Source organism: Aedes albopictus, chromosome 1 (assembly GCF_035046485.1).
Source record: "Aedes albopictus strain Foshan chromosome 1, AalbF5, whole genome shotgun sequence".
NCBI classification, from domain to species: domain Eukaryota; kingdom Metazoa; phylum Arthropoda; class Insecta; order Diptera; family Culicidae; genus Aedes; species Aedes albopictus.
Genome location: NC_085136.1, coordinates 279,430,070 through 279,442,781, shown reverse-complemented (window position 1 = coordinate 279,442,781; position 12,712 = coordinate 279,430,070). Strand labels below are relative to the sequence as shown.

General features: G+C 40.2%; 1 protein-coding gene across 2 annotated transcripts in view; it reads right to left on the bottom strand.

The window, feature by feature from the left end:
• Positions 1 to 8,961: 8,961 nt before the first annotated feature.
• Positions 8,962 to 12,712, bottom strand: part of LOC109400767 (uncharacterized) — a 51,518-nt gene continuing 47,767 nt past the window's right edge. For both annotated transcript variants that reach the window (XM_062846830.1, XM_029860439.2), the window contains exon 9: positions 8,962 to 10,682. In XM_062846830.1, the coding sequence (XP_062702814.1) occupies positions 9,095 to 10,682 (1,588 nt within the window). In that variant the 3' untranslated portion in view covers positions 8,962 to 9,094. The remainder of the gene's footprint in view (positions 10,683 to 12,712) is intronic.

The following is a 12,712-nucleotide window of genomic DNA, read 5'->3' as shown; positions in this document are numbered from 1 at the left end:
CAAACACTCAGATATAAAAGTATACACGGAATAACTATTTATTTTTTATGCATTTTGTAAATATCCGCATCTCTTATTCTGTTTCATATCAGAATCATTATTGTCGCGCTTATCTTAGATTCTCAGCAAGCTGCGTTCGAAACGCGCACCCTTTCATCCCGCATAGAAAATTACAGTTTGTAATAAACTCCAAACAGTAGGCCATATGAATAAAGTTGAGTAAATACTCTTTACTAAATCAATGTGAAGCCGTAGAACAAATCTCTGTGAATCTTCACAGAGATCTGAGTAAAGAGTATTTACTCAGTTTTATTCATATGGGCTACTAGTACATCTGCTACTAGTATATCTGCTCTATCTGTTAATGTTAATGTACCACAAACAGGCGATTTTCTGTTGAAAAATATGAAACTAGTAAGCATTCAACCATAAAGAACGGTCTGAGTCACTTATACCAAGTTGTAACAATATGATATAGTGTGCAGAAATTGTGTAATAATATAGCGATGAAAACTCGTGAGACATGGTTGCAATATTGAATGACCTTTTCTCAAACGGTTTGAGATTATATTTTCACAGCACACTTACACATGTGTATTATACTGTATGCAACTTAAATTCAACAGTTTGATAAATAGTTGCGTACATTGGTATCTGTACCGACCGGTACAACTTTGCATTTGCAGTTTGATAGTTAGAAAATTGGTGTCTTCGGCAATGTTTTTTGGTAAATGAAGGGCTCAAAGCAAATGGACCACTTGTTTCGAAACTCCGCCACTTGGCGGCGCTAGTTACACATTTGCAAGATCATGAAAATGATTGATTTTTTTCAATAAGTATTCAACATGCTGTAATTTTGTTTTCTTTTAACATATTCAAGTCAAGTCAAATGTTTTACAAATACCAATATGTTAGCCGTAAATGTGCAAAATGAAACCGAATGAAATGAAATTTTGCACATTTACGGCTAACATATTGGTCTTTGAAAAACGTCAGACTCCCGCCTGCTGATTGGCTGCGACGACTCTGGCGACGGTTTCATCCGCGACGGATTCAAATCGTCGCGTTCGATAAGGGGGGAAACCGTCAATACTAAATCAAACGATCCATAACCTTTAGGCCCTTGATCAGCCTAATAATTATGCCGAAAACACCAACTCTGTAAGTTATTTACAGGTTGTTAAGTATCGTAACAATACAAAAAAATATTTTTCTACATATGTAATATTTGCAAAACTATACATTTTATTGTAAATGAATTGTTCGAAATACTGATACGTGGGCTTTAGAAAGGAATTGATTATTTTGCAAAGTTACTGTTACGCTTATAATATGATTGTACTTTGCGTTCCTGGTTGGTTCCTGGTGATATTGACGGTTTCCCCCCTTATCGAACGCGACGATTTGAATCCGTCGCGGATGAAACCGTCGCCAGAGTCGTCGCAGCCAATCAGCAGGCGGGAGTCTGACGTTTCTCCGATCTCACTAACACAAACAGCAGCAGAGGTGGTGCTTGATTCGTTGCGATGATTCAGAAATGCCGACTGGAAGTTGGCAGCGCGTTTTGTTATGAAAGCAACATTCAATAAAAAGCTTAACGAACGCATTTTAAGCTGAGGAAATCACAATTTCCAATCACCTTTTAGAATTGCATTTTGGACACCGAAAATATGCTTTGGACACCCTCAGGTATATATAATTTGGACAAGGCAATTATCTTCATGTTTAGCAATGAATACTGCTTTATCATGAAAGTAGCATAAATTAACAAGTATTTTCTTGTAAATAATCAAATTTCTCCGCTTAACAGGCATTTATTTTGATAACTATTACAGTTTTTGTTAAAATCGAGGAAATATCGCCAGAACCACATAATACGCCTCCAAGTATGCAATCGCATAGCATCCCCATGTAGTTCGTCAGATGACCAAAATATAAATATTTACAGTAGAAAACTTGTAATGTATTTTGGACATCACCTATTTTAGGCGTTCTAGATGAATGTTAAGAGATTGGCTGCCCAATGCTTCTTTATTGAACAGTTTTCATTGCAATAAGGCTTTTAAATATCTTACAATTATAAATTCAACGATTCTGAGAATTTTGTATGTGACTGTGAAGTGTATGTCGTCTTGCACACCTGTGCATTTGAGGGGTTTTAGTAAAATATTTTACATTTTCGATAATTTTGAAGTAAATTCTTAATTGTTAAGCGTATTTTCCACGTAAGTCATCAGAATAGGGTCTGTTTGATCCAATAATTCAGTAACAAATTTTGAAAACGACGTATAATCAATGCTACACCATTGATTATACGTCGTTTTCAAAATTTGTTACTGAATTAATATTTTCCACGTAAGTCATCAGAATAGGGTCTGTTTGATCCAATAATCGATATTCAGAAGTATCTACTTTTATTAGCTCTCCGGAACAAGACATACATCACAGTGCATGTCCAAATTATATATATGTCCAAATTATATTTTTACCTTAGTGTTGAACTCATCCACTGATTTACGGTAGGGGTAGGCGGGGCATTATGGACACCCTAAGGTTTTTGCCAACTTTACCTGGCAAGAGTCAAAAAAGTTTAGTTTTTTGATACATGTATCCTTTTAAAGTCTATTTAGCATCTATTGCATAAGAATGCTCACGAAGAAAAATGATTTATCCACTTCAAAAAATGTTATGAAAAATGTTAGTTTTTCATGACCGTCTTCAAGCATGCGGGGCAGAATGGACACCCCCATGGGGCAATATGGACACCATGAGACTTTTACGAATTTCGTACATTATTTACACCTATAAAGTCATTTAATTATAAAACAACTATTATCATAGGCGCCAACTTAGGGGGGGCAAGCATGGTTTTGCCCCCCCAATATTTGCCAATATTTGACGAATTTTCGTTTTTCCCATACAAAAAATCTCAAATACCAAGGTGGGACTGGCTCACCGACACTTCCGGTCCGCTTTAGTGCTTTATGCATCATTGTGGCCAGGTGTTGTTCTAGTTTTTCCAACTGTATTATAAAGCATGAGCGGTGATCCTTGGCATTCTTGTGTAAATTGGGGTACTCGAAATGTTGATCGATCACCGATTATTGCTGGCAGATGCAGTGGAAAGTTTGTCTTAATACGTATAAATCGTCTCTGACAAACGAGAAAGACTGACCTCACTGATTACCTGTCTCTAAGCCAAATTTGGTATAGAGTCTTCAGTCTCCGATTAATCACTTCATGTTTGATGGAGGTTTTTAATCCAATGGGTTACATAGCCGCTATCAGAATGAAGAGAGTAATGTTCCGCGTAATATATCATAAATCAAAAGAGGTACGGTACATTACGTGGAGCGGATATACTGAATTGGGTATTAGACCAAGTCCCTGCTGGGTGGCGCTAAATAGGTGAGACATAGACAATAAAATCGTCAATGTCGTAGGGCATAGTATGTGACTATTGTCGAAACAACACTATTTTTGGTCATTGTCCAACCAAAATCATAAGCGGCGTCCACTTACACTAAGCGCATAACTATGTTAGGGTCAAGATTAGGATGAAATCATTGGTAAAATATAATAACACTTTTCAGTTTATGTAGTTAGTTGAACTAGAGTTAACTTTTTATTGAGACATTTTCTGTAGGTTTATTCTGGATTACAATACATTAGCTGCCCCTTGAGCTGCCCTTTAACTGAATTATTTTATAACAGTAGACAACATTATTCCTTCTTGATAAAAGATGTATTAACAAAAGCATTTCAATGTGGACATAGAATAGCCAAACTATATATAGTATGTATACATCTGATCAGATATTTTTTCGGTATTAAATTTGGGGTGGAAAGTTAAACACTAACGGAAAATAGTTTTTCAATGTCAGACAAACATCACATGAACACAGCTACCAATGAACCAAACCTTCTCTACTGTCTTCTCATTTTGCCGCTTCCTATCCTCAATTGAAATTATCTGACACTAGTTAGGACTGTCTGTGGAAGATCCGGGTTTTGATTCTGTGAAGGACTTGTTAAAACGGGATGCCTGATATGTACTTCGGACAAATGGGCTGGAAGTACTGAGTAATCACAATTACTGTTGTATTAATCATATTAAATGCATGCTTTTCTACTTACATCCCGAACGTCGCCAACCGGCAAAGAGGACATGACGAAAAAACGCGAGATGGCCCTAACAAAAACTATAAAGGCGATGAAAATAGTCACCGATGCAACGATATGGAAACAAAATAGATGAGAAATTATCGACCAAATCAAAATCTATGAACATATCGCTAATGTTCTTTATCATTCTTTCTTTTTCTCGTTTCAGCAGCAAAATCGAAACCTCTCTACTATCTCTTCATTTCTGCCCCTTCCCATCCTATTCCCACATCTTCTTATATCCTCTACCCCATCTATTTAATGTATCTGACACTTGTTGGGACTGGTAACGCCAGCGCCTGCCTGTGGAAGATCCCGGTGTGCTAATTCAGTGTAGGACATGCTAACGGGGGAGGCTTAGTAAGTCCACATCTGCCTACAAGCAGATGGGCTGACAGTTGTCGGCCTGGGTTTGGACTGAGCAATTGGGTTTTTAAATTAAGAAAAACGTATCGATTTTTTAATTTTATACGAAAGAGCACCTTTTTTTGAGCCACTATGATTTTTTTCAGATTTTTAGAACTTTATTTTGGTACCTAAAATCAATTTCAAAGAGATTTTTTGAAATCACCTTTTGACAGCGGGGTAACTGTTTGACAGCTCCATCCAGTACAAAATGCGACGAGGGGTGATTCGACAAATCGCTCCCATACAAGCTTCAAATTGATTTTTAAATAGGTTCCCGGTCACCAAAATTCATGAAAATTTGGATTTCGGCTCAGTTTCGCATGCAGATTCAGAATATGGAATTATCTCAACACCGCCAAAGAAGCCAATTACAATTACAAAAAATCTCAAATACCAAGCTTTGCCCCCCCAATAATTTTACCAGGTTGGCGCGTCTGACTATTATGGATGAATAATACGCATAAGTAGTTAATTTTTGTTCAGTTAATTTAAATTCAGGCTGTTTTGGATAAAGCTTCGTTTTTGTCGGCATGTACAGCTGTGCCTAGAACAACTATTTTCCACTGCTGTCGTTTTTTGACCAATTTGTTTCACCCTATGACTACTATAGTGAACATTTAACCGAAAATATACTGAAATCGAAGAATTTGGTTGGTTTGTGATTTAGGTTATATTTTTCCCTTGCCTCTTGTTTCAAAAAGGTGAGTGTCCATTTTGCCCCGACAGCAGAAGATATTTCCAAACTTGATTTTTGATATAATAAAGAAGAAAATATAAACATGTTAAGCATGTAGATACAGCAAAACTACTTGCATGTGTTCTAGAAACATCAGGTTTTAATCGATCTGCAATAAATTAATCACTAAATCTTATTTTAGATGGTGTGAAAATTATAATTTCCATGCACAAAAAACGGAGGACGCAACTTTTTCGTGTAAAATCCAGTATAATTTTAATTTCGATTGTTTCTTTCCTGAAACTACGTTTTAGACAAATGGACTATATTCTCCATTCATTAAAAGTTCAAAAAAGTTCGCATATTTCAAAATATTGAGGGTGTCCATTCTGCCCCGGGTGTCCATAATGCCCCGCCTACCCCTAATCTGACCTGCGTCTTTCCGGGTTGACCTACACTGAAATAAATTTTGTTGTCGTTTCCACCGAATCCATGGTAGAATTAAGAACTGTACCAACAATTTCCAACCGAATGCAAAATTCTGTTAATTGTACTGAAACATTGTCAATATTACCATGCGTGTATTACTGTTGACTAAAAACATTCTTGGTTCTACTATTTGGGCATCGTAATTTCGACCATGTAGACTTGAATGTTGCGCGTCTTAGATAAACATGGTCAAAAATACAATGTCAAAATAGTAACATCAAGAATGTTTTTAGTCAATGGTACTTCACGCATGGTAATATTGACAATGTTTCAGTACAATTAACAGAATTTTGCATTCGGTTGAAAATTGTTGGTACAGTTCTTAATTTTACCATGGATTCGGTGGAAACAACAACAAAATTTATTTCAGTGTACATACATTCGTATTCCTCTCATCGCACTCTACATCTACATTTCATGAAGTTTTGGGGCAGCCTAGAACGGTCCTATAACACATCCCCGAATTCCATTACCCCGAAAACCATTTCCCCGAAAACCAATACCCCGAATGGTCCAGTACCCCGAATTCCAATACCCCGAATGACATCACCCCGAATAGTCAATTTCCCCGAATACCATTATCCCGAATAGCCCATGTCCCCGAATGTCATTTCCCCGAATAAATTATTACCCCGAAAAATAGTTTTCAGTAGTTATTGTCTAAGGAAACTTATGTTTGCAAATAATTGGTTTAAATTTGCATTAGAATTGTTTCCTTCTTTTGGGCATAGGCTATTCTTTCTAGACTTAGGCGTTATTAATAAGATAATGATGCGGAGCAAATACATGTAGTACAGATTTTTCCTTCTTTTCATAGGTTGTTTTTTCGTGTTTCGTCTTATTTTGTTATAGTAATAAGTACTTGGCGAGTTGTACTCAGTCCATGGGACCTGAGACATGGGACAAAGTCGAAAGCCTTGCCACAAAGAACAGTTTGAGTTAACTAAAGCAGCAGTATTATATGAAATAAGGCAATCCATGGCGACTTACCGCGATGGGGGTGACAGCAAAAAAGGTAAACACAGTGTGAATGCAACTTAACAAAGTTTCGTCAAGTGTCGTCGGTGCCTAACAAATTCTTTTGTGTTCAACTGTCACCCCGATCATCGGATGTCAAAAATACATGGTAAACAAAAGAAATCAGCTGATCGCATCTGTCTCATGGATAGCCTTATTGTCACTTACTTATCACACAGTACCGCTTTTTATATATATTCAAAATGAACTATTGCTTTTCATCCTCAGTAATCTCAGGCTCGAAAGAATAGCACTTGGACAAAAGAAGGAATGATATTAAGGTTCATACTATTTGCATTCAATGTCAGTGCAGTGCCAGTTACAAATATTTGGTGGAAACTATTTCTGCCCATCCTCAATTCTCTGGGAAAAGTGTTATATATTGAAAGACATTGTTTTGTAGGCAAAAATCATTCGAGGTAATGTGTCATTCGAGGAAACGGTTTTCGGGGTAATGTGTCATTCGGGGAAATGGTTTTCGGGGTAATATGTCATTCGGGGTAACTATCTATTCGGGGTAATGGCTTTCGGGGTATTGGTTTTCGGGGAATTGGTATTCGGGGTAATGGTATTCGGGGAACTGTTATAGAAATCGCCTAGAACATCCGTCCAACTCAAAATAATAGTTGTGGGAATCTTCAAAACATATGCCTTAAAAACATCAATTGATCACAATCCTTATACGTGTGTGTAATATCTTGTGATTACTGTTTATAGGATAAGTCTTTTGGACACCACAAAGTCTCTCCCGAGGTATTCTAGCCATTTCTGGATAGGATTGAAACACGCACGTCTTGTTAGGTTTAAGTACAAAGATAAACTCCTTTATTTTCATGGTTGGTATTTACATTTTATACAGAGCCACTATTCATGTATTGCGGATTTTTAGAAAATTTTCCACTCTGCGGTAGCCGCCGAGTTCTACCGCAACTGTCAAAGTCCTACCGCAGCCATGAAAATGATCGTATCATTGAAAAGTTTGGTCAAATCAAAGCATGCTTGCAAAGTAAAATGTTCTGAAAAGCAACAACAAACAATGATCGTCGGCGTCGTATCCAAGGCTCGATCCAAGGTATCCTTGGACTGATTGATGATACATTGGTGAAAATCATCAGTCTGACAGCTGCGGTAGGTTTTCAATCTTCCGTAAAGTGGAAAATTTTCTCTAAATTAGCAATATTAGTGAACAGCTGCGAGAAACTATCATGTGATACGATAGTACCGAGAGCTGGTTACTACAGTGTGTATGGATACAACTTTTATAGATATGGTCTACTGCACGAATTTATGCTGGCCTGCTTACTCTCACAAAAATTTTGACGTTTGAGCAGTGCCGACACCGCTCAAACGTCAAATTTCGTGTGAGAGTAAGCAGGCCAGTAATAAATTCGTGCAGTAATCCATAGGACACTGCATGAAATTCTTTCCCTCTCTTTCACTCTTACAGACATTTTGTAAACAACAAGGCCAAGAAACGTCAAAGTCCCATACAAAATCAAAACAATGCAGTGCCCTATAGTAAGACTGTATTCCAAGGTGTTTGGAGACCTTAGAAGCACAGACAAACAGACGTCTCACTCTACCCACATCCCATCGTTTCTCTTTTTAACGGACTATTTTAATATTTTGTAGTTCGCAAATCTCTCGCTCATGGCGCTCGCATCGTATTCGCTCCTGTTTGACGTTTGCTCACTACCGCCATCTACTCGATTGAGCGATTATGACGATGACGATGATTTTAATCGCATTGATACGTCTGTTTGTCTGTGGTGCTGTGCGCCAGTGAAACCTGGTGTGTATCAGTGGAGACCACTAAACGGCTGCAGGTCTTCATCAATAGATGTCTGCGCGGTGTATAATTCGGGCGTGGTAGCTTGACAATTGGATCTCTAAAGCAACGTGGAGCTCCATCGTCGATTTCATGAAAAGCCGATAGCGACAGAAATTCGACAGTGAAAGTGGAGGTGGGTTGGCCACACTCTACGCAGCGTCGGAAACAAAATCTGCAACTAAGCGTTAGATATTGCAACCCAGCAGGACATCGCAGCACAGGCAGACCCAGAGGCTCATGGCGGTGCAGCTTCAACAAAGAAATCAAGGAAGTCATCATAAATTTGACCTGGCCACAGGTCATGACATGGCGGGCAATCGCCCAGGATGGAGGTCTATCAATTCGACCCTCTGAACTGAAAGTAAGTACCTACCTATTTATTACTACATATAACGTTTATTTTTATTCGCCAATTTATTTCTTGTATTCTCGTATAGTAAGTAAAGCAGTATCATAACTAAATAAGTATAAGTAAATTACTCAGTCGATTTACCCAAACCATCTGGCCCCTACAGCGTTTGTCGCTTTTGCTTCTTCCTGTCTTCTTCGTTTTCGCTCCTGGTCGACCTCTTGGATGATCCCTTTTTCACCTCCGAGTCCACCGAACGGGTACCGCTAGCCTCGTCCTCATCGATACGAGGTTCCGTTCCAGCCTCCGACGACGAAGCGGGTACGGGATCGTGCGGATGACTGAATCGATTCCGTAGCAACGACGCAAACTTGCCCTCCATGGTGAACATGGCCTTGCAGTTGTGGGCCTGCCGGTCGGAGCATCGCCAGCAACTGACGCCGGTTTTGGAGATCGTTAGACAGTTGTACAAATGGCCATCGTCCAGTCGGAGTTGATACACCGAATCAGGCCGTTTGTAAAACGTGTACTCTCGAGTGGAGCCCAGATCGCTGTCCATGATTTGCCCATTTTGCTCTGAAGGCAGTTGCGTGAACATGTCCTCCAATGTAGCTACGTGGCAATGGTTCACCCCTGTTACCGTTACCTGGACACAATCGTCGTCGAGGTTAACTTTGCCTCGGCACGCGTACTGTGGCGATAGATGGCACTTCCATATCGAGAAACTATCGTGGGCCACATCCAACTCATACGTGAACTCATTGAACCGGATCAGACAGGTGGCGCTATCTTCCGGGGCGGGCAGTACCTCAAAGTTCCTTCGTGTATCTGGGATTTTCAGCCGCTTGTGAACGTCCATGACCATTTTGAGTGCCGCCAATGAATTCTTCTTAGGTTTTCTATTCTTTTTCGTGTCAGCTGAACCTTTGCTGGTGTCCTTTTTGAGTAGTTCCTCGAAATCTTCGTTGGACACGTTCGCATCTTTGGATGGGCCATTGCCCGATATTTCCTGGTCCGCACTCTTCTCCTCGGGATCCGGTTCTGTCTCATTGGCGGCCGCTTCGTCACCCTTGCGCCGCATTTCCCCGGTCAGTGGATCCAGATATTCCAACTCATCATCGTCCTCGTCCGCTACGATGTCTTCGAGTAGGGCCTTTCGGGCTTCTTTTCGCTTCAAATCGCCCTTCTTTACCATTTCTCCGCTGGAGGGATCTAGAGTCATTTCTTCGTCGTCGTCCGAGTCATTGCCATCGAAATTACCAGTCGAAGGATTCAGGAAACCTAGGCTATCTTGGCCTGGGTCTCCCGTAATTTCCTGAAGCATTGCATCGATTGGATCAATTTCTTCATTTTCCTGTGCAGTCGCTGCATTCGCGGAAGGTCCTTCAACTTGTTCCTTCTGTTGATCACTATCGTTTGAACTGTCCTTCGGGGTCTCTTCAATTTCTTTCGGCGAACTATCTTCACCAGGATCTTTCTGCCTGGATACTTCGTCATTTTGCTCAGCCGCCGGCTTTTCAGGTGTAGAACTTTCCTTCGAATTCTGTTGTGGTACCACTTGTTTAGGTTTAGGCTGAGCTGGGACAACGGGTTTTTGTACTGGTAGCTGCGTCTGGGATCTTTTGATGTCATCGACTAAATCGACAACGTCCGGCACGGGTGCATGAGTGTGAACGTAGGACATGTCCTGACAAATGGTGAATTTTTCATCGGTCTCGATGGTGCACTGGCATGAGATGCATTTCCACCTGGAATTGGAAATTGTGATTAATTTTCATCATTTGTGGAGTTAATTTCCTGCGATGTGGTCCAAAATTTCCTTGAATGTTAAGCTTAAGATCTAGGGTGCGGGCACCGGTTTTGGTCAGTCTAAGGGAAATCATTTTTATAAAAATAACCAATAATCCTATGAAAACAACCAATGCGTCAAAAGAAAGGTTTCAATCTATATTTTGAAGGAAAAATGCAGAAATCATGCCAATACTTGATTTTCATATTAAAAGTGGCACTGGCCAAAATAGAAGCTCTGCCGCAGTTTTGGCCATATTCTTACGTTTGGTTTCTATTTTGGCCAATCACGTGTATTTCTTATGGGAGTGGCCAAATTAGAAGCACCCTGGCCAAAATAGATATATGGGAGCAGATTTTTTAAGGAACTATATTTTTTTCTTCCAGTTTTTAATCAAAATGTGTGGTTTTCACAGCTGTAATCATCATATTGTATTAGGATCTACTAGTAAAAAATAAATGGCCTATGGCCAAAACTCCGGACTGGCCAAAACTGAAGCTTCTACCCTACGACTTGACGGCAGATAATTTCAAATAACAATATTTTATTGAATTTACTATTCCAGCGATGACAAACCCACGAAAGTAAAATTGTTGAATTTATTCGCAACAAAAATATAAATCAGAAGTCCTTGGCCGCAATCGCCTTAGCGGATGTGGGGTGTGAATGATTAGTGACATTCCCCTTGCGTGTTCGTCCCCTAGTAAGCATCGGTGACAGCAAGCATCATGACGAGACAGTCAGTGTGTTGCTGCCTCATTAAGGAGTGGAACTTTGGCGGAGCAAGTCTCCTGCATTGCGAGGTCCCGTATCATGCAAAGTGATTCTGCTGTAGTTTGCTAAGATGACTGGAGAACAGAATGTTCCAGTGAGTTACGCAATATTCACAGCAGACATGAAGGCTCATATTCCTAACATTCTTGACTCACACTAATCTGGGTCTGGACAAGAAACCTCATGAAGGAACAACCTTTGATTGGCCTCCCTAGTGCCTGATAAGGCAACCTTGGGAACAGAGGCGACTATGTACCTACTACAACGAGTATAGATAACCAATCAATGACGACGGAGTTGTGGAGAACGAAAACACGTTCCGAAGAAGTGGGATGATGCAGCGTTCTTCAGTTACACTACTGGATATCGCTTGGAGAATTAGTAGTAGCACGATACGAAGCGAGTCTCAACGAAGTCAGCAGAAGCTTTCACCTACCTGGATTAGAAGTTCGGTGGACGTTAGGAGGAAGGTGAACAATCTTTATGAGTTTGTTTAGGACAAACAAAAACGGTGCAGTCGAAAAGGAGAGCGTCCAACATAGCTCTGGTCCTCACAAGTACCTAACTCATGCTTCCACGGGTCAAGCGATGACAAAGACCGCCAGAGTTGTGTGCTTAGCTGGTAGTGCAGCCTGGGCACTGTTGTCCTTCTGACTTCAGCTAGATTGAGTAGGTACGATCCGAGCGTCTGTTCACCAAGGAGGTGCGGCTCAAACAGCGTCTGTTCTGGCATCCAGCGGCTGAGTATGAAATGCTTCTCCACCGGAAGCTACACTACCCGCCATAAATATGGAATCGCGCATTGCAACACTCATACTGAATATTGCAGCACCCAAAAAAGTTTGGCATCACCCTAAAATGTGAATATTTCAGGTCTTTGAGGCACAAATCACTTATGACCCCCCTAACTCTCTTTTAAAATGCAACTCGTACCCACAACCTAATCGGTTCTAGGTTTACACTATTTTTCCTCCTTATTTTGGGTGATGCCAAACTTTTTGGGTGCTGCAATACTGAGTATTGCAACGATTCCATATTATTGGCGGTAGTGTATACCTAAGGTGGCAGCCTCACCACGGTGGATAGGGGACATTAGAACAACAACCTAATGTTTCCGAAACCCAAAAAAAAGTTACAGAAACCGAAAATAGTAGTTTACGCAACAAGGCGCAGAATGACGATTTTTACAGCACGAGTCGTACATTTATCCAACGA